Raw genomic sequence first — 26,512 nt, forward strand, 5'->3', positions numbered from 1 at the left:
TAAAATAATTACATCCAAGTGTGCCCAGAAATAATAATTATCGGGAAGCATTTATACATACAAACTTCGATGTAATTAAAGTTCACGAGCGCTGTATTCAGAATGTTCGGGATTTGTCCGAATACCACCCGCAATTCGTGTAGGCTTCCAAAAATGGCGGCGGTTTCTGTCAGTGTGGAGTGAAACTTTCCTATTTTCAGCGAAATTCTTCCTCCATTCTAGCATTTTGTCGACTGTAGTCGAGTGTTTATTAAAGTAGGCATCTTCGGAAGACACCGGCGTTTGACAGTCGTCGTCAGGACTGAGGGGGTGACTCTAAGCTCCGGTTTTGAGCACCAAATCGCTGAGCTTCCTTCGAAGTTGACGGTAGCTGAGTGCCTGACATTGCGATCATAGCGACTGTTGTCATCGTATCGCTTAGCGCCGAGCCGTCAGGTGAGATTGGACGTCGGTCGATTAGCAGTAGATAGCTTTGCGGCCAAAGGGCGTCGGAAACAAAGCGGTTGGTGTTTGTGTGTGTGGATCGAGCCGGGGCAGATTACAGATCCCGAGGACGTGTCACGTCACCTGTCAGTTGGAATAAATAGGTGCTGTTGGATGTCACCGCCACTCTGTGCCGCACTGAATTTGGTTTGCTAGCGTCGTGTAAGTACCGGCTCATTTTCACCCGTGTTCTCGCTTCACTGTGCGCCCAGACAGCTTGTTGTGTTTTGGGGCCTACAGTCACTTGCCTCCATATGTTTGTACTGCGCTTTTATTATGCTAGCTAGCTGTTAGCCGTCATTGGCTAATTTGTTGTATTATAATTTGTCTAATGGCATATTGCGGGAAAATAACTAAGTGCAGTTTTCATATATCGCCTACATCGTGGTGACTTTCTTTAGGGAACAGCAGCGAGGGACGTGGTTGGTGTTTTCTTGATTTTCCGGGCTGCCTCAGAGCGGCTCATGGCTGCTCGGAGATTGTAAATGTCAACTTTCTGTCTCTAACGAGCGTTTCTAATGTCTCTTTCCTGATTTGTTTATGTTGGACAGCCATCCTGGCAAATCAAATGGAGAAGCTTCAGGACCTCAGCCAATCAGAGCTACAGGAGCTCCTGGACAGTCCGGAGAGGGTGGAATCGATGGCTCTGGAGTCCGATGAGGTGAAACTGGTGCTTCATTCTTCTTCCCCTTTGTCGAAACGCCGATTAAATTCCCTTAATGAGAAGTCAGGAGTTTGATTATGTGGCATTGCAGTGACCCTACAACCGGTTTCTAATTTAAATCTCAAACGGTCTATAAAGTCTTTCTGCCAAGGTTACATCAGCTCAGTGAAAAGTGACAAAGACGAGGCGGTCAGTGGGAAGCATTTTAGTTTTAAATGTTCAGTAGTTGTGTGGTACTTTTCTTCTTCAAAATAATAAAGTTAGGAGTTATTATAATTGTCCTAGAAGTGAGCAAATAGGGATTTGCCTTTGTCCCTGTAACCTTTGCTTTGTTTGCAGTCATGCAAAATTGTTGAGTTGTTCCGAGGAACTTCGTGTCCTTCATCACCTCCTATTTCAAATGACTGACTCATGTCCCCTTATCTCTGAGCTGGTTCAAACTGAGTCCAGAATACTTCAGGTGTTTTGTTTTGTGAAAGTGTTCTGATGATTTCAAATGTTGGCAGATCTCCTGAAATCATTAGGTTAGATACTGACATTGAACTGCTGATTTGACACAAGCTTGCAGAAACCTGAGCTACTCAAGGTGAACAGAGACAACACAGTCACCTGTGAGAGGAGTCTCAGTGGTTTATCTGCCATTTCTTCATTTGTCATCCAGTTTAATCCGATTTTTAAGGACTGAGTGCACGCCAAGACAGAGCAGGGTTTCAGGTTAAAGCTTGTAGAGAGTCACTTTGTCGGTTGTCACGCTGTGTTAAGTTTTCATAACTTCAACTGGGAGGAATGGGAAGAAATGACGTGCTTTGTGGCATGCTGCTAGCAACAAAGTGCCTGAAGATGACATTTCTAACTTTGCTAAGCTGCCTGTTGTGTGCAGACACAATACTGGTTCATCCCTTGAGTGAGCAGATTTTTCTGCTTGAGTGATTTATAGGTCAGAGTTAGGTGGCTTAACAAACCAAATAACATTCCCCTGAACATGATCAGGTACAAGTACTGAAAACAGCCAGTGTCCAAAGAAAAGCCTGAGAACTGTTGCTCACTTTGAAAATGACGCGTCTGACTGCGTGGAAGCAAAATGGAAAGAAATGAGGTGAAGGCTTTTTGGGCAACTCTTTATGCCAGCCTGACCGCAGTGACACTTTCAAACATGCTGCTAATCCCAGAGGCCAACAGACGTTTTCCACTGACGAATGTGTAATATTGAGTCAGTAAATAATGACGCTGCGACACAGTTTCCTTTGAGTTCGTCTCATATTAAGACTGTTGTGAAAGTCGTGTGATGTTTTTGGGGTCGTAATCGTGGAAAAAATGTCCCCATAGCTGTATATGTGCGTCACAAAATAATAAACATTATGTACTCACGCATGAAAAACAGCAGTCAGATAAAACTGATGAGCTGTGCAGAGAGTGGACAGACAGCAGAGCTGTCCCACTGATGCCACCAAAGTCCAGTCCAGGGCCGGATCCTGGTCTTGACTTGACTGAACGCAGCGTTAGGAACGTTGTTCAGCTGTTTCACATCGCAGGGCTGTACACACAAAGACACAGGCTCGTGTTAAAACTGTAAAGATATGCCTCAGCTGTGACGCGTACTCACAGTACAGGAACAGGACACGCACACACTTATGTCAGCCTAACAAACTTATTAACTGCAGTTATTTTACACGCCAAGAACAAGATGGAGAATCCGGCTCGTTTGCAGCACACACGAGGCTCCTGTGTTAGTCGCTGTGGTTGCAGTAGTGCTTTTGATATGACTCTATGTTCTACACGAGGAGAATCTGCTGACATCCTTCCACCAAGTCAGTCCATCGTTCGGTCTTTTAGAGAAGACTGCTGAGGCTTACTAAACGCCACATTTCAGTACTTGTATATGTGGTGATGCAGACACACTGAAGGATCTACACAGACACGTGTTTGATGCCGACACTTAAAGTTCTAATTCCCATTGCATCACATGCTTTTGTTTCAGATCCAGAACATCCAGCTGGAGAGAGAAATGGCTTTGGCATCAAATCGCAGCCTGGCTGAGCAAAACCTGGACATGAAGCCTCGCTTGGAGTCGCAGAAGGAGCTGCTGGTGGAGAGATATTCTCAACTAGAGGCAGTCAGAGAAACCTATAGACAGCACTGCTCCCTGAAAGGTAGGGGGAGGGATGAACACTGCACACTACTGACTGCACCTGACTCACTGTGTCACTGAGTGAGTTTTCGTCACGTGCGATGATCACATAAAAGCCACTGATTGTCAAAAAAGGTTAAAGTAGATTTGTCTTTTTGGACGTTGACTATAAATGTCTGAAATGGGAACTGGACTGATTCACGTACAGCACTCTTCTACTCTCTCTGAGCTCTTACTACAACATTCACACACACTCACACTCTGATGGATGAACTTGAACCTGGTTGAGTATCTTGGCGTGCAGACTGCAGGAGGCAGCGATCGAACTACCGACCTTCTGGTTAGTAAGTGACCTGAAGTGTCACTCAGAAGCGTTTCTTTGTTTTTCACCTGATGGGGTGTTGTTGTCAAACTGCTCCTATTTTTCCGTCTGTTATAGGACTTTCTTTTTTTACATAGGTACACTTGGTGTCATTTTACACATTTATTTCTGAAAATGTCAGAGCCGTGCATCATTTACTACAGCAGCGTTTCTTTATCATTTAATGTGTAGTTAAACGCACAAAGGGGAGTGTCACTGGTCGGGGTCAGGCGATGATGTAAAGTGAGTTTGACATCTACTAAAATTAAAGTCTCAGATGACTCTGAATCCCGGTGACCTTGACCTCAAAATGAGAGGTCAGCCTTTCTGAAAAGAGTTTCACATTTATACCACAGGTGCTCCTAGTATGAGGCTGGCAGTGCCAGTGCCCTGGGTGTGGTAGTAGTACACACAGTGTGGGCACTGGACCCATCCCTCACCGTGGCCCCTGAAAGCCTTGCTTTATGTGACTCAGGATTTTATTATTTCTCTTCTGCATCTGTATGTTTGAAGTGCCTTTGGAGAAGATACCCCAGGTACTCTTTCATGCATCCATCTAGGTTTGCATGTGAGGCTGTTAAATGTGTTCATGGATGCAGCTCAAAGTTCAAATGTCCTTGAAGTGTTAGGTGAGAGTGAAAAACACCATATAAACGCCAGCCATGTACCATGGGCCAAACTAAGACTGGGTGGGACGAACCTCATGGACCTGATAGTCAGACGGAGTTTCAAGAGTGAGTCGGTAATAAACAGTCACCTCAGTGAAGGAAGGTTCCCAGTTCGAACCTGTTGAAAAACCTGCTTGGCAGGTTAGCTGGTGATTTGACAGTGGCTCATTGTGCGACAGTACATGGTTATCTGTGTCTGTGTTTAAAAACAGAGGGAGCGCCAGCTTCAGAGAGCTGAGTCTTTATGTGCCCAATACATACAAATCCTAATAAACTGGCACCAGATGAATGTGCAGTGTTGCAGTGAGTCGTAGTTCTTCCTCCACCGCTGTGCAGGTGGAGCTGCCAGATAGATGGATCGATACATGAGGGGACCATGGCAGTATTGAGTCTGTGTACAGCCACCGAGCCAGAGTGAGCGAGGCACTGTGTGTAAAATGGTTCGTTCAGAATGTGTATAAACCCTCTTGATTCAAAGCTGAAAGTGTGCACTTCAGCACCGTTATTGAACGTTCGTTTGGAAACAGTCTGCAGAATCTCTGTCCTTAGCAGCTGGACTTGTACCTGTGCAGCCCACCCAGGTAAAGTCTATTTGTGGGACACACAGGTGGGAATTTCCCAGCATGCCTCTCAGTTTGCCTGTGTTTTTAATCCATTATAATAATGTGAGTCCACAGCTCTCATCAGTCTGAGCGTTTAATGTTTCCATCATCAGACACGCCCAGGCTCATACTCGGTCTCTTTCTAACTCTTGCTCCCCTCAGATGGCATGGCAGGTCAGGTGTCTCCAGAAGCGCTGTTCTCAAGACTACAGACAGAGGGCAGCAAAACAGAAGAAGAGTCAGAGGTCAGTGTTCGACTGTCAAACATGTTGCAGGTGCATCGTTTAACGTAAAGGCAGACGCGTCAATGTTTTTAACGTGGGCTCAGCATGTTCAGGTAATATGAGCGAAAGGCAACAGTTTAAAGTTGGGTTCTAAACGTCGACGATCACGAATAGATTAAAGAGTTTCCTGAAGATGGGATGTGTTGTTTCCTATGAGTCTCTGCATGCATGCAGACATGACAGCGTGGTGGAAGTCAGTGTGTGGGCTCAGGAGCAGCGTTTCCTGCTTCACCCACTAATGCATGTACCATTCGATGAAACACTGATGAGTTTTAAGTTGGATTTTTGAGGCTGTTTCAGATTAACTGGACTGTTCTGTGGTCTGACCAATCAAAATTATTTTTGATGCCGCCATCTCTGAGATGGAGCAGACAGACAACCTGGTATGATATCATTACACGATGCATTCTGTAGCCATGATTGGCTGTGCGTTAGTGCACATGGTACGGTGAATTTGCTCCTGAGTGAAGAGCCCATTAATGCTGACACATCAATGCAGGTTTTGGAATCACACAAATCACCATCAGATGATGTCTTTGGTTCAGAAGGTCTCAGCCTGTGAACGTCTATGCCAGTGTAAAGTTAGTTTCTCTTCATAAAAATTTATGGACACATTCACACTCCGATGGATGCATCAGAAAGCAACGTGGAGTTAGTTTCTTGCCCGAGGATATTTGGCATGCAGACTGGGATCAAACCACCAACCATCTGGTTAGTAGGTGACCTGCTCTGCCAGCTGAGCTGCAGCCACAGGTGTCAGGATGTGGTCAGCTTTCACTGAAGTGATCAGACAAAAGCTGGGAACGCTTTGTTGTCCCCGTGGAAGAGCGTCTGAGCTGCTGCCTATGGTACCCACCCCCTGAAAAGCAGCGATGGATGGGTGAGCTGGGATTCTACTTCCCACGAGCTCACTATGCTCCAGTCAGATGTGACTGACGTAAACGTCACCATCAGGCAGCGAGCGTGAGGGTCCACGTGACCTCCTGATGACTCTGCTCCTCCTCTTTACTCAGCCACACTCACTGATGCCTGTAAATATGCGACCCACCTGTTTGTGACAGCATGGTGGACACTAGGGTTGGGCGATATATTTACGCATGCGCAGGCTTTGTGATGGGCGGAGCAATGTAATTATGCACGGACTGATTTGCGTGTTTACAACACAGAAGTCCAAACATGGACGAACTCATTTCCAAAAACAATTATGGCTGTCAGCGTTAACGCTGCATTAACGTGATTAACGCCATTAAAATCTGGAGCGCAGAACGAACGAACTTTGGACAAACTGCCCAAAATACGCTGACAGAGACATTTCAGAGATTTTGACTGTCTGTCAAATGTCGTGATGACCCCTCATTGACTCGCCAATCACCAATTTGGGATGAAAAAGGTAAACCTAAGGATGTAACCACAGCGGTGTGTCACTCGTGCAGACGTATAGTGTGAGCAAAGTCCTCAAACACGACTAACTTAGAGGAGCATGCACGCGTCCACCATCCAGCTGAGTGTGTTAGGCTGTCACCAGCTTCTGCAGCTCCAACAAGCATCTGAGTGCCCTGTGAGGAGGGGCATCGCAGATGAAAGAGGGTGTTGTTAAAACAGCGCTATTATTTGTATTTCTGTTGACTGCTTCTATTAGCTACATTATTATTAGCAAACCTACTCATGGGCTCAGTCTATCGGCGATAGTCAGTATATTCGTCCAGTCGCCCGAACAGCTCGTGTCTCCGTGCTGTGTTTTGGATTAGTTGCTTCATTCATCAGGAAATTCAACTAAAGACTAGCTGGACTAAGTGCGCCCCTGGGCACACTGTGTTATCTAGTTGGGCAGCTCAGCAGTGCAGACCTATCTGAACTAGAAATGCTTTTACTTTGAAGGATTTTGCACTTCCTTTAACAGCGGCTGCTGTTTATCTGGGCTGTGGCAGGCTGTGGGCTTGTTTTCAGGGTGCCGTCACATTGTGCAGGTTGTGAAGCAGTGGGTCCCACCCCGCAGCACATCATTAGTCTGTGGCTACTACAAGTAATTTGACCTTAGAGGTAGTTTGATACCTGCTCAGCAGTAAGCACCGCTCATTTGTCTTACCTGTCTCGTCCCGCAGGCTCTAGCAGATGAGTTTCTGGAGGGATCTCTTCCGCTGGACTCCTTCCTCGACCGATTCCTCTCCCTGCGCTCACTCGCTCACAAAAGACGCGTACGGATAGAGAAACTCCAAGAAATCCTGCGACAGAGGAGCGAGGGCAATGCCACCGCCATGACGTCGTCAGCATGCCTGAAAGAGGACTCTGCCACCCCGCTGTCACCGTGGGATCAACAGACAACAACAGCAACGACGACGAATCAACAGCAGCCGAGTTCCAAACCTCAGAACGCCTCTCAGCCCGTGTCCTCGTCTGCAGGGGGCTCATCTGGGCTCCCCTACAGTCCGTACCCCGTGTCGGGCCCTACTCCTCCTGCTGTAGTGGCAGCAGCAGGTTCTGTTCCAGCCAATGCCCCGTCACAGTTCCCTCCTTACCCAGGTCCCACTTCAGCTTTCCCTCCGGCAGGGAGCTACTCTGGCCCTAGCCCCCCTTTTGGGCCTCCAGCTTCGGCCAGCTGCCCTTACCCGGCCCAGCCCTCCTTTCCTTCGCCACATCCGGGCTCAGCATTTGGCCAGTACACCCCGAGCCACGCTCAGAGTGGCCCTGCGCCCTACCCGGCCTCCTACAGCTACGGGGGCTACAGCTACCCATCTGGGCCAGCCTATTCCAATTCTCAGTCAGCAACAGGGAGACCCATGTACAGACCGGGATATGGAGTTCCACAGCCGTACTCCTGAAAGCACTGCTGCTCCGCTGTCTCTCTTCTTCTTAAATCTTTCCTCCTTTGCTGTCTCACCATTTTCTCTTCCCTCACTCCTGCTCTCCTCGCCCTGTCCTTTCTCCGATGCTCCCAGACTCAAGAGGTCTCTCGCTTTACTTTGTTGCACTATTTCTCTAATATCAGTCTGTCTCTGTTTATTTCTTTGCCCTTCCTTTGTCGACCCACCAACTCCCCCTACTCTGGTCTCAGGTTGTTGCGTTTGTGTTTAAGCGTTCAAACACTGTCTCTGGCTCACTCACCTTCTTCCTTCTGCACATCGTTGTCTCCTCCCTCCTCTTCCATGTCATTTGTGTGTGTGTGTGTGTGTGTGTGTGTGTGTGTGTGTGTTGCTGTTTGGCAATCAGAAAGTCCTTATAGACACAAGTGCACTCCCCCTTATGACAAATACATGGCAAGAATCACACTCTGTGACAGTGTCCCCATCCCCTGCCATAGTCTGTGTGGTTCACATTGTTTTCTGTGAGCACCGACGAGATATGGAAGCTTTATGTTCTGCTTTGATGACCTCTGGGCGTAAATGATGCCATTAAAAAGGAGAAGGCCGGTACACAGTACGATTCTTACATGAAGTTAAAGTGCAGGGTTTGAAGTTCCCATATTCTTATCTGTAGCTGCCCGGATATTCAGCTCTTCCAGTTGCAAGCGAATGTGAACGCGGCCACTTTGTTTCCTTTAACCAAAGAAACTTCTGCTGATGACACTGCTTTCATTCCTCTTCCTTTCATTAGTGTTGGACAGAGGAAGCAAACTGCAGCAAGAGATGTCACAGTACTACGTTTGTAGTAGTGCACACCAATGCCAGTAGCAGATACCAGAGTAGAAACAGCCGGTGACTATCTCAACAGCAGCAGCAGTGTGCGCACTGCCCCTTTAAAACAAGAGCCCACCGTGTGTAACCTACAGTACACTACACAGAAAATACCACGTGTATTTCCAGGTCACAGTACATGTACAGCATTTGGAAGCTACTGTAAGCATTGGTGCTGCGACGTCCCCAGCTGCAGCTGTGTCAGCAGCTTCTCCTCTCAGCCCTGCTTAAAGCACTCGAAGAGGAAACAGGCAGACTTGGAAAATTCTTCAGATTCCTGATCCCGACTGTGATGTCCTTTCCTACTTTTCTGTAAAGTCAACAAACATGTCTGTTTCTGTGAGTGGAAGCCTAGCTGGAGAACCGACACTGTAGGCAGGTTTCTGGTTTTCTCCACACATCTTCACGATCTTTTGTTTTGTATTTTTCCAATAAGTAATTCAAAGGGAAACCCAGGAAGGGTCGCTTGTCAGAACGGTCACACTCTTGATTTCCTTATAAGCATGTTTTATCGTGGAGAAGCTGACACAAAGGGATTAGTTGGTGTCACTCATGTTGCTGATTGGTCCACGGAGGCTCTCCAAAGTCAAGCTTTGTGTTGGCTTCAAACACTTTGGCACTGCAGACCATCGTAGGTGAGGTGGAGGTGTTGAAGGGAATTTAGTATGTGTGTATTTTTAAACTGAAGTGCCAACATTGTGACAGGCAAACGCGTAAATCTCACATTTCTTTGGTGACGAGCTGTACCTTACATCCCTCCAAGTGACTGAACTGAATCTAAAGTGATCTGGCACTCAGAAATACTGCACCGCTAGAAAGCTCCAGAAAGCTGCATTAGTGAAGCGAGCTCAGAGTTCAGGCGACTGAATGATGATGATGATGTTAAAGAGGGGGAGGAATCCCGGTGTGGTTGTGCAGCGGAGAGCGGTGTGCAGAAATCCTTTTTGTTTCAGTGCATGTCAGACACGCAAAGAGCAAAGTTGAACCTGCTGTTAATCAAAACACGGTAAATCTGTACCTGAAGACGGGCTGTGCAGGCTTCAGCTGAGAGCTGGCTAATGCTAGGGCGAGCACTGTGCGGATACATTCAGTCATTATCGTAGTAGCCAGTGTGAGCCACGCTTCTTCAGATGTTACATGATTTAGAAGAAGTTGGATATCAGCTGACTTCCCTGCCAAGGTCAAAGATCACCTCTTCCTGCTTTAAGAGCTGTCGCTAAGACTGCTAGCACAAAGGCTTTCACAGTGGCAGTAGCAGGTGTTCAGTCAGTCAGCAAACAGTCACTGTACACTCAGTCACACAGAGGTTTCTGTGGTGTTTGGAGAGGTCATTTATTTTTTATTTAACCAGGTTAGTATAACCATCCTCTGTTCCTCTGCCTGTCTGAAAGAGCCTGTGATGGACGGCTGGCTGTCAGAAAGAAAGCAGAAGTGTAAAGTGGCTCGCTGTGGTGAAGGAGCACATGCTCCACCACAGACACGAGCATCAGACTCGCTGTAAGGTCTGCTGGAAACAAAGATGGAAGGTTCGCTCTTCTGAAACTCACTCGTGTACCGTCTGCACATAGAAAACACTTAGAGGCACAGGTACAGTCAGCTGTTGCGTGTAACTGACCTGTCTGTTACTAGCCACAGAGCGCTAAGCCACGGCAGTAAGGTTCTCTTTATAAACCGCTCGCTCACCGTGCTGATGTCTGTCACAGAGCAAAGACACTGAAGGAAAGAGACCAGCATTAGCTCCTCTGCAGGAACCAGGTACCCCGAGGGCAGTGACTGCAAATGTACTTTAGACCTTTCATGGCAGTAGTCGATGTAATTGGCAGTTCACTGTTTGCTTTTCCTGGTTTACGATTACTGCCAACTCTGAATTGATTAATGCTTGATAGAAACTAACATATAAACAAATATTTCAGCATTAGGTGAATTAGTCTTTTATAAAGGGTGCCTTACTCCTCACAGGTAAATGTGGGCTGTAGCTGACAGAGTGCATGTGATGGCTCACCTGAATCCAGCTCTCAGTACCTCAGATGTCCACACAGTGGCACCAGCTGACAGACTGGCGCCGTCTGATTGGATGAGAGCTGACGCTGCACCTCTCTTGGTGCTAACGTCGCCCTCTGGTGTTACCTGTGGAGTCTTACTGCACACACACACAGCAGATGTCTCGCTGGTTTCAGTTGGTTTTACGTGAACACGAGTAGGTGACGACTTCACATAGAGATGCTGCAATAACCCGAGCATGACGAGCTTTCACATACGATAAAGACATGACGGTGGTGGATTTGTCCTGAGGACTTCAGTGTTGTTAGGAAAAATGACGACAACAATAATAATAGTTTTACAGTGTTTTAGAACAAGCACAAGGCAGATGTCTTAATATAGTTAGCATTAATATTCTGGAGGGAAATATCAGATTGATTTAATGGTTCTGATCTGGAGGGATTCTATTACTGATGATGTAGATGGAAAAAGAGAAAATGTTTTCTTTCTTGTTTTGGTTGTGAATAATTAAACAAGTTGATTTGAAGTAAAATGCTCAGAGTCTTTATTACGTTAGGATTCATGGAGTCATACTGCTATAAAAATGATTTGTGTGAGGTGCATCGAGTCATGAAAATGAATCTTAAATGTTATCAAAACCTTCACTCATCAAAGTTAGGTGTGTAAAGTTCTCTAATACCAAGAAAACCCGGTTTTAACTGGATCAATGAGGAGCCACTGATATCAAGACAAGGAAGCTCCTTACATGAGTGGAGGGCTTCACACCAGGACCATGAGACTGCACGCTACATGGAAGGAAGGAGGCCGAGGACTGGAGAGCATCCGGGATGGAAACACAAACGCAGGACGATGGCGTCCAATGGTAGCGTGCTTACTTACAGCAGGAAACTGGGAACGAAGGAGAGGAGGCATCGTGGAAGGACGTAAGACTCCACAGCATGCACCACTCACAGACAGCGGCTGGACTCAGGACGCCAGAGCCTCCTCAGGTATTTTAAGGATGTACTTCACAAGTTTCCCTTTTTAGCACTTTGGGATTCACCTTGTTGGTGTAAAATTATTATTTTATGGCTGTCAAAGTGTTTTCTTTCATTTCTCACAGACTCGAGTACAGAAATGGGAGCACATGGTGTGTTTTTTGACAAAGTTACTAAAGATTTAAGATTTAAAAATGGTACATGGTGCAGTTTTCATGCTTGAATGATTCATAGATCAGTGTCAATGTGCAAAAAATCATTCTTCTGATCATGTCTGAGGAACTAATATGTCAATAAATGTCACATCTTTCACTTCAGTAGTCCACGTGCTGCACTTGTTACAGTGTGTTGTGATATACCATGATATTGATTTGAGACATTATGGTTTTTCAAAGACTTTTTCATTTACAATTCCTTTTAGATGGGTCAGTGAGTTTTGTTGTATACGCTGCAAACACTATTCCCAAACATCACGTTCTTGCCTGAGAGACTGATACGAGCTCGTGGATGTGCTGTGGTTGATGGTTTGTGAAGCTCATGACGCCAGCTCCTGTGAGGGGAAAACGCGCAGACATTTGGGAAATTCAGTGCAGAGAGGAGTAGGAGTTGAAAGTTGTGGGGGTTTTGTCGTATCTACGGCGCCGTAAACCAGAGGTGGAGAATGAGAGAAAACGAGAGTGACGAAGGTGACGGAGTAAAGTAGTGTGCAAAGTCCACGCCGAGATGAATCAACAACACAAGATATTTTTGTTTGTCACAGACCCAGAGGATGATGTATGAGTTCACTTAGTCACAGTTCCTGCACAAACTTGTCATCTTGTGGTGTCGTAATTTATGCTCGGATCTTTGCACATGGTGAAGTCTAAGGAAACGCTAATCTGCTGCTAACATGACAGCACGCACACAGGGCCTCCAGATCCTGCTGTGGGATCAAATGTACATGTTTTTGTCACATGTATACAACACATCATTGTTTAAAAAGCCGCAGTGATTATAGCACGTTACACACCACGTCTCACTTTCTACTATGTGAATCTAACATTCACACTGTGATGAAATCATTTTAGCATAGGATCAAACCACCAACCGTCCCGTCAGCAAATGAGTAGCTCGAGCTCCTGAGCTACAGCCACCCGTCCCTCCCTGTACTGTTTATGTTATATGAATTCTTACTTTGGAACATTGTAACTGCTTCATGTCTTGTACTGAAAAGATCTCTGACAATGTGCTTGATATTTACGCTCTGCAGCTGTAGCTCGCTGTAAGCAGCACAGTTCTTGTGTTTCCCCAGTGCATCAGATTACAGCGTGTTACCTGAGAGCTCACTGTTATTTATTTATTTATTTATATATATATATATATATATATATATATATATATATATATATATATATATATATAAAAATAAGTAAACACATAATATTTATCATAACCTGGTATAAACATCTTAATTTGTCATGTCTGAAAACGTTTACATTCATGAACCCAAACAGCCAACTCGATGCTCGGCTCTGCTCCAGCAGCCAAACTGTATTCCCCCCCAGTCTGTGTCTGCACACAGCACGGCAAACTGAGTGTGTGCTGACACATACTGTCTGAGTGTGCCGTATTTTGTGTTACAACTTTGTATTAAGTTTGTTTTCTTGTCTTTACATTTTGCTAATAACATGGCTGCACTGCTTTTATTCTTCTTCATGCTGCAGCGTCCCTTTGAAGGGTGACGATGAACGACTCTCAGCACCAACTTTATTTATTAAGCACTTTAAAATCAAACGTGCTAAACATAGACAAATAACATAAACAGAAAATAAAATCAAACATGTTAAAAATAGAGAATTTAAAAAAAGCCAACACTTGATTTTACTCGAATATATATTTTTTATTATTGTTTGTTTAATTTAAGACAAAAAAAAAAATTAAATGAATGAGAGGTAAAACTTGAGGGGGTAGGGACAAATAAGTAAATACTTCAGCCTACTCCTTTTCAAACAAATAATGGAACGATATTTTGTAATGATTGTGAAGGCACCTGTTTGAAATGTTTGAAGTAAAAATGAGCTGAACTGAAATTTATTTATATAGCACATTACCAACAGGCTGCACAAATCGCTTTACAATGTGAAATACCACTACAACAAATAAATGCACAATAAAGATGCAGAAAATAAAAAATAAAAAATGAATAAATATGCTGTGTGAATTTTAGAGGTCATGTGACTTTATGCTGTGTTATAAGAATTTAAACTTATCTTAAAACTGCTGTAAGCCTGTTATACATTAGATTATCTACAATGTGCAGTATCGTGTATAATACGATATTGATTTTATTTTGAGCATTGTTTAATGTGGGAGGTGCAGAAACGCAGCCATCCTGGCCGCACAGAGTTTGTGTCCTCACGCTAATCCCACTTTATTCAGGAGTAATGTGTTGTGTAAATTTTACTTCTACGAGTGTGCTGTGTGCACGGATTTTTTTCAAGGGGGAGAATAAAGATGCAGACATTGTTTTATAAACTGTGTTGTTCATATTTGAATCAGTTAGTCAGCCACAGGAACAACACAGTTTCATTACAGTCAAAGCTCACCACAAATCTGTTTGTGGAATGGCCTTCCCAAAGCCGGCTGTGTGCCGGGAAGCCAGCCACTTTAAAAGAACTCTGCTCGAGAGGTTGAATGTCAGGCGGGTTGTTGATGACTACAAAAATGTCCAGTCAAGTTACAACAGAGACACTTAACCAAACGTTAGTGGGGTTTATAAATACATACTTTAGAAACAGTTCATGTATTTTGGATGATCCAAAATAAACTCTTCTTTGTAAAGCTGAACAGCTGTTCCACCCTGGAAAAAGAAAAGCCCTAAACTAACATGACATTCGACCACGTGATGAGTGGATGTAAACATCTGACCACGACTGTAAATATGTACGTTATGTGTGTTTACGTATAGATGTTAACACGTGTGGGCTCGTTACCCCTAAAGTCAGGTGTCCGAGGAAGCTTCCACAGCGTGTGTGTGTTGGTGTCTTTATGAAAAGCAGAGGAACACACTAGTGTAAGATTTCAGCCTCAGAACTAAAGCTAACCGAGAGCGACGCCACCTGAAAACAGGTTTATGTTGCTGCAGTCGGACTCGGCGGGCGACAGAGACTTGTGAGTCAGAACTGCTGAAGTGAAAATGAATACACACATGCACGTAAGTCTTCCCTTCACCTCTTCCTCCTACCCCTTCCTTCTTCCTCGCTTCTTATCGTGCTACTTTCCCCACCCCTTTCTGCCTTTCTTCACTCAGCTCGCTTTGAAGGGAGGAAATTTGCACTTTTGCACAAGCACGAGCAGCAGCAGCAGGCTGGGGATGAAGTGATTCACAGCCTGGAGAAGGGGGAGGGAGGGCAGGGCAGAGGAGTTTGACACTTCTGCATCATTTCCTTTCACATCAGGTTTACTGTTGTTGCTGCCTTGATCTGATTTGTGTCGTCTGTCTGCCTTCTCACTTACCTTCTGGTGGCACGTTGATACTGTGATGGATCTGAGGGCTCTTGTGATCATCTCTGCGCTCTTACTTGTGACTAATGGTAAGTCTGCTTTATTTTGGGGCAAACTGAATACTAAAAGCAAAGCAGGCCTCTCAGTCAGACCGGTTTGTCTCATTTCGCTGTAACTGTGGATGCATTGTAGACGCAGTGCTTAGGGGCACGAGATAAACTCCTCACTTTGTTGCGAGAGGTCAGTAAAGTCCGTCCTTTCATTTAACTTTGCTTTCATCAGACAAACCTTGATGAGCGAGCAATAATCGAGAGCTTAGAGCTGTAATGTGGAGCTCGTGGTTTGACATGTTGTCATATATTCACCATGAGGATGAATGAACGCTCGGAGCTGATTTTATGCTAACAAACATCAGGTAAAGAGTGAGCGTGTGGAGGACTCTGTGATCACTGCATCACACTACAACAACACGACCATCTTACAGTGTCAGCCCTGTTGTTGTGCGTGTGTCACTGCTGAAAACATTCAGTGACCTGCATTGTAACCTTTATAGTAACGACTATAAAGGTAGCGGTCACTGTGTTACTAACTCACGGGAACACGTCCGTGTCACCAATAATTAACTTGGATATTTTACAGTCCGGAGAGTCTGCTGTATCTCATCGTATTGGTTTCACCTAACTGGCAGCGTCTCCTCTACCACACCACCAACAATGAGCTAAATACTGTCAGCGTCACTAAGAACTCAAAGCTTTGAGCAGCAGCGTCCTGCTCCTCTGCTGAAGGCCTCTTTGTGGAGCTGAACTTAGCTAACAGGTGCTTCCTCAAAAAGTGAAGCAAACACTTATTTTCACCCCACAAACTTAAAATACTAAAGATAGTACAGTAAGTATAGTAAAGATAATGTGAATACTGGCCTCCTATTTGTTCACCGAGTTTAACATGTGCACTGACGCCGTGGGCTCCAGTGTCTCCCAGCAGCACAAAGCTGTGGTCCACGGACCCTAAACACTCACAAATACTTTAGACATGGAAACAAAAGGAGCAGCAGGAAACTAGCACTGAGCATGTTTACTCTTTTCAACAACAAAGTCATTTTAACATATCACACGTCAGGCGTTGGAGAGGAACGCTGTCCGTCATGTCATTTGCCATCAGTAGTGAAAACCTGCAGGAGCGTCAAAGATCGGTGTGGCCCAGTCAGCCTCACAATGCACTCCAACAAAAACAGCTTCTGGGAAATAAAACACAGACAAGAGACACACCAGCATGGTGTCAGTGGGTCGTCCTTCCAGTGTCAGTCCGTTTGCTGCTGCGAATGCAGAGCGCCGTTCCATTGAAGGCGCTGGCGTCTGACCCGCTCTCTGAGACCTCTAATTCATTTCTTCCACTTCACCTTTTTATCCAGGTGATTTTGTGCCGACCGTCGCCACAGCCTGGCAGGTCTGATCGGCCTTTCATCCTTCCATCACCTAAAATCTTGTTTTTAATGAAAAGCTGTTACTGACCTTAAACTGCTGACAGAAGTGTCAATTTGAATTCAAGCATCGCAAAGTTTGTCGTAAACCTGAGAAATTCATTATTTTTCTTATAAAGCCGTGAGCTCGATAACACCAGGACAATAAGAAAATTACTGTTAAATACTCGAACATTAAAATAAATTTAAATATATATTTTAGCCTCTTATTAAACATTTAATTCTTGTCTGTTTCGCATCATCATTGCTCACACGATTGGAAAATGTTGAAAACTATCGATGTGGGATGTTTAAATCTGATTTGCTTTAAGGTCGTTCAGGTTCTGTGAACATCATGCAACAACAATGCTGAATATAAATTACAGGAGACACCCACACTGCATGCAGGAAGTTTTCAAGCATCGTTTTTACACTGTTTTATTTTGTGTGTTTGCACCAAGCACGCGTGACTGCAACATGGTTTTAAACTTGTTTTAAAGTAAAAAACAGAATAAAATAACACCTCAAAAACAGACAGAAGATGGTTACAAATAACGTGAGAATAAAGAGACCAGATGCAGATTATTCACATCCATTAAAATAAGAGATTTCAAAGGTTAAATGTTGTCTGCTGCACATTATTTCATGCAGTACGTGATGATGCAAACAATACAGAGCACAGCTAAAGGCCACCGACACAAGCACAAATCCTCCCTGCATTTACAATCCTGCTGGTTTTACTCAGCGTCAAAACCTTCGTCGTTATCTTAGTGAACTAGGAAGCTGTTAGCAAAGTATCGCCCAAATCATCCTTTGTCTTCATCTTTCTTTTATTTTGGACTGATTTTAATCTGAGCACAGGAAAAACATTTCTGGTGCCAACTCGTCATTAATGTGTGCTGCTCGTATGACTCTTGTCTTCACCAACATGCTGATATTGTGATATCCCAGCAGCTGGGCCGAGTTTGTCCACCGCTGACTGCGTATTCAGGGTGCTGCGTACTATTGTGTCGATCGCTAGTCTGGAATGGATAGTGATGAGAAAAAGCTATTTTTCTAACCAAAATAAAAAATGCTGTCATAACACCAATGCAACAAATCAATGGTAAACTGCTGTGAACTGTAAAACGGTCATGAACTCATTTTTATTACAACCGAGTATCACCAGCGCTCACACCACAGCGCAGTTACAGCCTGTGCGATGTGTTGTAGCTGCCCTCTTTCAGGCATCAATGATGCACTGCAGAAACAACCGTCAGCTGGACTTTTGATCTTATTTAATCTACAAATCTTCATGAGTTTAGTTACTAAAGTAAATATATGGAGAGATAACGATGTGCTGTGAGTCATTTTTACAGGTAATAATTTACCTGGAATGAGACAAAAGCTAGAAATGACATCAGTGAGTCTGAAACCTGCTTTAACTGACAGAGAAAAGCGCACTCTTATTAAACACTAGTTTTACTGGCAGATACGATTTAGCACCGCGTTCGTCCACTAATCTGAGTATCGCTCCCGGTTTCTGCAGAGTTCCTTCATATCTTTGAGCAAGTTACTGAACTGTTGATTATCTGTTGGTGCGAGTGTGTGTAGTAAAGATAACAGAAGAAGAAGCACTGTATAAATGTGTGATTGTGGCTTGTAGTGTAAAAGCAAGTGCTGGAAAAATATAGCGTACTTAAAATACCCCCCACAGATACTTCAGTATCGGCGCGTTACTTCAGCAGCACAATGATCCTGAGCAGTGGATCGATAACATGAGACAATGAGTTCGAGATACTAACAAAGACTCATTTTGAGCAGGAAGAGGGAATAAAATCAAGGTGAATGCAAGATGTGATGTTAGTTTAGACCACAGGTGTCAAACTCTGGCCCGCGGACCAAATTTGGCCCGCAGCCTAATTACATTTGGCCCGCGAAGCCATACCAAATTACTATTAGAGCTGGCCTACTGGTATCATACAGCTAATATATATATTGTTTAGTATTAAGCTTTGCTTGTTCCATATTCAGTTTTCCAGCAAAAATTGAGTCCATAAGAAGAGATTCATTCTTAAATCTGGAGGAAGATTTTGTTATTTTTCAATAAATATTAACGTTAGCCCGCGACTTTGTTCCAGTTTTGAATTTTGGCCCACTGTGTATTTGAGTTTGACACCCCTGGTTTAGACCGTCTACAAAGGTCACCTGTGGTGCTTTCAGGGTCCTCGGATGATCGCTGCCCGACACTGTTGCAGAAAACAGAGAAAATGCTTCAGAGGGGCCGTCAGCCTCTTTGGCCATTTTGATCTGCTTGTCGTAGTGCAAACAGTCGTTGTTATCGTCAGCCAAAAATGACCATACAATAGAGTTCACATTCGAACGGGCACTGAATTATGCTTTAGGAGTAGCACCCAATGACCTGATACTGTTCATGATATACTCAAAGGGTAATTTTACTGGTTTGATACGTCGGGTACATTTTAATGGTAGTACTACTGTACATTTACACTTTGTTGTTTTAGTTGTCCCTAAAAACGATTGCTTTTTAAAGCTTTCCTGTTCATTCTGATCCACACAAACCTCGACTGTGACACAAGCCAAATGATAAAATAAATAAGAAAAAAATACCAGTAAAAATAAATTAAAAATAACATGCATACATATGAAATGTTTTGTATGTATTCCAGATAAAATTAGCATATTTTATTAGTAAGATAAGTTTGAAATGTGGGTCAGTCTGTACTGTTCATCTTTATATAAAAAGGTCTTATCTGTACATGTTTCCCTACAGCGGTTTAGTCGTGCACATAGTTTCACTTCTGTTTGCAGAGGCTTTGAAATCCATGCCGCTGAAACTTGTGTCACCACTACAGCTCAGCGGCACCAAATAGAAGATGGTTTCTGGTGTTTCAAGAATAAGAAGGTGATATCTAAAAACACATCAGAGCTCACGTACCTGCTACTAGTTTACTAAGAAAGTCATTGCTGATTAAAAACTAAATATCCATCAATGAACTTTGATGTCATTTTTTACAGTTTGTTACGGCTCTAAAAAATAACATTTCCAACATGCGGGACAAAATTCACAAAACTATAAATTTGTAGCATCAAGTCTTTTCTTCTGGTTTCACCAATTTCCAAAGTGCTTTGAGTACACTGTTAAAAAAACATCTTAAAAAAACGGTAATAGTCCAGCAGCTGGGGCGCCAAAATACCACCGTAAAATAACTTCCTCATGAAAATACGGTTATTTCCAGTAATGTAAATAGGGCTCACTTCACATGGGATTCTGCCTTTTCCAAGTGCTTTTAGACATTAAATTAGGAACATTTTAATGTGATCAAACAATGAAATTACCTGTAAACAAGGTCACTGAATGTGGCAATATGAATCATAATACGTAAATGTACAGAAATATACAGTTAACGTAAATAATAATGGATTGCATGCCCTGGGACAGACCGACAGAGGCGAGGCTGCCATATCACACCATTGGCCCCTCTGGCCATCACCAGTAGGCGGTAGGTGAAGAAACAGCAATGATAATAATACTTATGTGATGTAACACAAGCTTATAGGGATCATGTTATATACTTTTCCATAGCAGTTCAATCTTTCAAATAACGGACAGATATTTGTGAAAGCATGATACATTTGTGAATCTGTATCTAAATATGCATATGTACAGACATATGCATATTTAACAATCATGACAATGATTTAACGTTAATTTACATTTGAAATGTGAAATCAGTCTATTTACGTAACTTTAATGATGTTCTAGAAGAACAGAACAAAACTGTAAAATGCAGTAAAATACTTTCACATTAGGATTTTCCTACAGCGCAGCCGCGACCTTGTGGTTGTTAGTTCACATTCATTGGCCGATGCTTAGCGTCATGTTATTATGTGTCCCAACATCCAATGGCATGTCACATTGTTTTCATGGCCACACCCTCACCCCAGGTGCAGAGGCCTCTTTCTGTTCAGGAATGTTGGGAATACTTTGAGATTTATATTAATTGCAATTCCTACCTCTACATTTATTTTTTAAAATATATAATTAGCACAGCGTGGCCGTGCAATGTTTTATGTTTTTATTCCTATTAATTATATTTTCACTTGTTACCTCTGAATTATTGAATCAGACCTGGATGACATGAACTTTTCAGCAAACTTACAATTCAAATGCTCCTTTAATTATTGATTATTCTCATTAATTTTCGATCATTTTATATATTTTTCCATAGTATTACATTTGAATTTAACAGATCATTCTCTCATATAACAGACAAATATTTGTGAGATTATGATACATTTTTGAATGTATCTTTACAATCTAAATATGCACATGTACAAAAAATATATTTAAAAAACAAGTAAATTGTGTTTTACTATATTTACAGTGATGCTATTTTACCTTTGACATGTAAAGTCACAGTCTACTTATGTAAATGTAATGATATTCTAGAAAGACCAAACTGTAAAATATACAGTAAGATACTGTGACATTACTATTTTTTGGAACAGTGTAGAGCAGGTCCTGAATGTGCGTCTGCAGTTGATGAGGATCAAAGGTTTATATGCTGTAATCTGCAGGAGCTTAGCTGGGTCATAGTCAGCTTCACAGCAACGACCGTCCAATGGAAGATAAACTTTAAGGATGCTGTTCCTTGAAAAATCTTTTCGTTTGTTGTTTTTTATTTTCTCACAAACATAATCTTAAAGAATATCTTTGTTTCTCTTGTAAATGTATGATTTTGTTCCATGTTTCTTGTAACTTTATTCTTCCCTGCAGGTCGTCTTCATAAGGTTTGATTCACAGCGTCTCTAGTCCACATACTGAAGTCCACAACAGGGGGACACATTCATTATTGTTGTACTTTTGTTATATATACTAACTGATATGTGTCCTCCAGGAAATACCCAAACTCCAGACTATACCCAAACTGAAAACTACACTGTCAGCTCCATTTCCCTGACTAGCAGTCCTGTGACAACTGCCACCACCTCTAAAACTACAAACGTTGTGAATAAAGCGCCCAATGCAGTCACTTCTTCAACCAAATGTAAAGGTAATGTTGTGGTAATCCTGCATTTTCTATCCACCGCTTCCTGTTTGGTCAAAAAACAAAAACAAAAAAACAAACACAATTCAGGCATCATTTGAAAGATGTGTGTCAGATCAGAGAGCCATAGCTGGATTGGATTGAAGGCAGAGATCATCAAGGTGACAGCGTTACTGAGAGAGTACAGGGCTCTAGACTAACTTTTTGCCATGGGCGTACTGGCACAAAAGTTAGGCGCACACAAATTTTATAATAATTGATATAATGTGTTTTTCTGGATACACTGTGCTTTTTCAGCATTCAAAGATTGATGCCACCGTGTCAGAGCACTGGCTATGAATTTCAGAAGGATCAGGCCTTAACAGAAAAGTTAGCAATAGTTCTTTTCCTATTACAGCTACATCCACTTCTGTCGTGCCTAGGCTGCTCACTAGGGCTGGGTATCATCACTGATTTCTATAATCCATTCGATTCTGGTTTTCAAAGTCCCGATTCGATTCAACTTAGCCTCAGACAGTCAGAAATATTATAATTCTGATCATTTATCAGTACTGACTTCATCAGAATTGTGAACATCACAGCAGATGCCTTTGTGTGAAAGTAACTGAGAATAAAACACAGAAAAACATGAAGGAGATTTTCCTGGTCTGGCTTTTTATAGCAGATAACCTTAAAAATATTCTACAATGTTCTGCATATAAAGTTTAAATTTCTTCAGTACTGAACAACAGAAAAAATAGGCTTTCTTGTCCGAGGTCATTTAAGTGAAAAAAAGAAAAAGACAGCAGCCACAGCGCTGTGAACAGCGGTAGACTGGTGGGTAATAAGCCAATGAATAATACAGAAAACAGAGATTGGAGACGGAAACTGTTCTTGAAGTACAGAGAGAGAGAGAGAGAGCTAGCTGTGCATGGAGTGTGATTTTAATAGTCGTGGAAGCAAAACAGCAAAATTCATGACGACATTGATCAAATGTGAAGCGCAGTTTGCTGCTTCTTTTGCTGCTGGCTCGGTGAATTTTGGTTGGAGAGACAAAACCTGCAGCTCAGAATCAGCGCAAAAAGACGTAATCACAGCGCGGACCGGACGCATCAGAACCGCTGAGCTCCGACAGCATGTCCGTCTACGTCGGGTGAGAAAGCCGAGAAAGACAAAGTTGATTCTGATGCGTCGGTCTGTGTTTACGTCTTTGTGTGGAGTCCGTGTACCTGCTCTCATCTGCTGTTTGGTTGTTGTTGAAATGGTTTTGTGAGCTTTAATCTGAGAATCTGCCGTTTCTGGCAAAACACCGTTATATTTAAAAGTCGATTCAGGATTTAATGAATCGATATCGCTTTATTCAAGCTACTCACCTCTCTCTTCCACCTGCACTTTCAACTGGACCACGGCCAATCAGAGCGGTCCCGCCCCTTACTATCTCTGATTGGTTTAGTCCACGATAGGGGCAAAATGTGTCTGTTGTTGACCACAGGGAAGGTTGCAGATTTTTTTTTTTTTTTGCTACCCGAACATTTGGTCGCACAGGTGCAACCAAATATTTTTTTTTAGTCGCACCACTGAAAAATTTGGTCGCATTTGCGACCAAATTGGTGGCACTCTAGAGCCCTGGAGTAGCAAACAACATGCCAGCCTGTGCTGTGGGTCAAAGGCTGGTCTGCTGTCTGCAGGTCTTTGTAGATGTTCAACGGTGCCAATTTCATGTCGTGTGGTTTGACTTGTTTTTTCTCTGCAGACTTTAAGTTGTGCATTTAAGAACTGCAACACATGTGATACTCTTTTAAATTTATGATCGACAACCGAAACCAGTTGTGATCTTGGAGTCTAGACGGCACTGAGGGAAAATAAATACATGAATCTATATTGATTCTGTTAATTTATGCCAGGCCTCAGAAACACTAGCAAACATTACCTGTAAACATGGGTCGTCACTGCACTCACAAACACATTTAGGGTGGAAATGATGCTGTGGTTTCCCTTAGTGCAGCTGACAACTTGTTTTCTATAAATATGCTGAAAAAAATCACAGGAAGACTTGGAAAACAAGAAATCAGATCTCAGTGGGGAAACAAACCACGCTGGATATCTAAACTGATATGGCCCGGGGAGTGAGAAGATCTCACACTGTTTGATGGAAATGTAAATTATCACCCTACAGAGGACTGAATTCAAAGACAGGTGCTGCGGGCTAGTCCATTTTACCTAAATTTCTTTGCAGCAATAGAGCATGCACACAAGCCCCCATGTGTTTGTATGCATGCCTGACAACATTGGGACATGCTCCTAATGAGGAGGAATGTGTACCAGTGTAGGGTCCAAGGGTGCAAGCATTTCATCCTGAAAGCTAATGGCAGTCAGGGTGCTGTTGCCAAGCCTGTAGAGGCCTGTGACATCATGTAGATGTGTCCCTAGACCATCACTGATGCAGCACCAAATCGGTCATCCAGAAGAATGTTACAGGCAGCGTGCTTCTCTAGACCCTCTCACGTCTGTCACATGTGCTCAGTCAACATGCTGTCATCTGTGAAAAGCACATTGTGCCAGTGGTGGACCTGCCAGTTCTGGTGTTCTATGGCAAATACCAGTCCAACTCCATGGTGCCAGGCAGTGAGCACAGAGCCCACTAGAGGCAGTTGCCTGCTCAGGCCACCCTCGTGAAGTCTGTTTCTGATTGTTTGGTCAGAACAATCAGAATCGGTTAGCTGCCAAAGGATCTTTTGCAGCTCTGGAAATGCTCATCTTGTTCCTCCTTGCACAAAGGAGCAGATACCGGTCCTCCTGATGGATTAAGGACCTTCTACAGCCCTATCTGCCTTTCTCTTGGACTGTGCTGGGAGACACAGCAAACCTTTTGGCAATAGCACTTATTGATGTTCCATTCTGGAGGAGTTGGACTACCTGCACAACCTCTGTGGGGTCCAAGCATCACCTCATGCTATCGGTAGTGACACCAACCTTAGCCAAATGCAAAACTAGTGAAAAAACAGTCAGAAAAGATGAGGAAGGAAAAATATTGGCCTCCACCTGTAAAACCATTCATGTTTTGGAGGTTGTCTCATTCTTGTTCCTGAACATGTTGGTAATGTCGTGAACACAGTAGAAGCTGAAACTAATTAATGACCCCCTCTGCTACTTAACTGATGAGAGCAACTTCCCAAAAGTCTAACTGGCTTCATGCTGTACTCTGATAAAAACGTGGAGCAGTCTGTGTAAAACCACATTAATGCTACATGGCAGGTTTAGGAGCAACATATGCAGATTCTTCACAAAAATGTTAGTTATTTCAAAAAGATGATGCCAAACCTTTGTACTATTATCAAATAAATAAATTATCTGTATACTATTGCGTTAAACTATTATTTGTACTTTACACAGAATACCAGCTTTTATACATACAGTATATGTGCTATTCAGATAATATGTGTGTTTTCCTGTTTGTGTGTGTCCAGCTGAGAAGGACGCGGCACAGCTGAAGACCTACAAAGTGATGACAGCGTTGCTCTTCTGCATATTGCTCATCCTTTTCCTGATGCGCTTCACCAGGCCTACTGTAAAAGCCCTGCAGAAGAGATGTGAGTACACACAGGTCTTTTTCAGAATAAAATAGAATAGATGACGTGCTGTTGGAAGACTTCAGATTCAAATTGATGCACACTCAGTCATTCAGATAGTGAAATCCAAGAAAGTTCATTCTGCTCATCTGGAAATGGCGTTTTCAATGAGGGGACCATTTCGTTAATCCAAGTGACTTCTTTAGTCTCAGCTGACTCCAGGTTTCCCCAACATTATAAACAGTACATTTGCACAATGACCAATAGGATCATTTTGCAAAAAATCACCCCAAGGATCTGCTCCATTGGCACAAACAGAGTAATATAGTGTACACTGGTAAGTGCCAGGAGGATCAAGGAGTCGAGGAGACCATCTCTGGAAAAGACCATCTCTGAATCAAGGAGGGGGCCTAAGGGTACAACTGTCACCATCTTACAATGATGTGATTGCAACCATAGTCATCTCTGTGTGGATGGTACTCATGGTATTGATCAGTGGTCATGTGACAATTTGCATATTAATGATCATGCAACTGACCTCACAGCCCATTGTTAGCCAGTGGTGCTAGATTTGGTCACTTTGTAAATGTACCGATGAATAGAATCAACTTTCTGGGAGTGTTTTTAATTGGCACACAACAGAGAAACCAGAGTATGGCATAGCTAATGTGCTGACACACATGTTCACTGTTGATTTCCAGTTTCAGACAGGAGGCAGAATCGTTGGATAGGACCAACACAGAGTCACAGCGGTGAGTCATGCACTCTAAGTCTCAGCTCTAATATCATTGATCACATTGTATTGTATTGTATTGTATTGTATCTTTATTTGTTTCAGACATATAAAACAAAAAACAATATATACACACTACATATATTTTCATTTACAGATACGAATATATATGTAGATATACACACACACACGTATGTGTTCAGATAAACAAAAAATATATAATGAAATAAAACAAAATCGTCTGACATAATGTAACAATGTTTGGTCTGAAAAGGAGTAGGAAGAAGTATGAACATACTGTATTTCAAAATAGTACCCTGTTTGATATATGGTCATGTAAGAAGTGTTTCACAGGACTCAATGGATCCGATGGCTTGTGGAACTCCTGTTTGTAACAATGTT

General features: G+C 43.0%; 2 protein-coding genes across 3 annotated transcripts in view; both read left to right on the top strand.

Annotated features, from left to right (window-relative positions):
• On the top strand, positions 1-11,394 carry vps37c (VPS37C subunit of ESCRT-I). 2 transcript variants are annotated; one of them, XM_004572361.4, is made up of 5 exons: positions 1-435; positions 1,035-1,144; positions 3,126-3,297; positions 5,069-5,151; positions 7,293-11,394. In XM_004572361.4, exons 2-5 carry the CDS (start codon positions 1,052-1,054, stop codon positions 8,007-8,009), a joined length of 1,065 nt encoding a protein of 354 aa, XP_004572418.1. In that variant the 5' UTR covers positions 1-435; positions 1,035-1,051; the 3' UTR covers positions 8,010-11,394. The 2 variants fall into 2 exon arrangements, with proteins under 2 accessions (XP_004572418.1, XP_004572417.1); XM_004572360.4 differs by having other exon boundaries at positions 2-645.
• Positions 11,395-14,809: 3,415 nt separating this feature from the next.
• The window catches only part of cd5 (CD5 molecule), a 15,101-nt gene continuing 3,398 nt past the window's right edge, over positions 14,810-26,512 (top strand). Inside the window, exons 1-4 of the mRNA XM_014411188.4 lie at positions 14,810-15,411; positions 21,680-21,835; positions 25,276-25,398; positions 26,079-26,129. Coding sequence (XP_014266674.1) covers positions 15,360-15,411; positions 21,680-21,835; positions 25,276-25,398; positions 26,079-26,129 — 382 coding nt within the window. The 5' untranslated portion in view covers positions 14,810-15,359. The remainder of the gene's footprint in view (positions 15,412-21,679; positions 21,836-25,275; positions 25,399-26,078; positions 26,130-26,512) is intronic.

Source organism: Maylandia zebra, linkage group LG6, assembly GCF_041146795.1.
Source record: "Maylandia zebra isolate NMK-2024a linkage group LG6, Mzebra_GT3a, whole genome shotgun sequence".
Taxonomy (NCBI): domain Eukaryota; kingdom Metazoa; phylum Chordata; class Actinopteri; order Cichliformes; family Cichlidae; genus Maylandia; species Maylandia zebra.

Bases quoted from the DNA above. Each gene is read 5' to 3' on its own strand.
- vps37c (XM_004572361.4), top strand. From the start codon at position 1,052: ATGGAGAAGCTTCAGGACCTCAGCCAATCAGAGCTACAGGAGCTCCTG. The intron at 1,145-3,125 runs GTGAAACTGGTG...CTTTTGTTTCAG, and splicing joins TGGCTCTGGAGTCCGATGAG to ATCCAGAACATCCAGCTGGA. The intron at 3,298-5,068 runs GTAGGGGGAGGG...TGCTCCCCTCAG, and splicing joins ACAGCACTGCTCCCTGAAAG to ATGGCATGGCAGGTCAGGTG.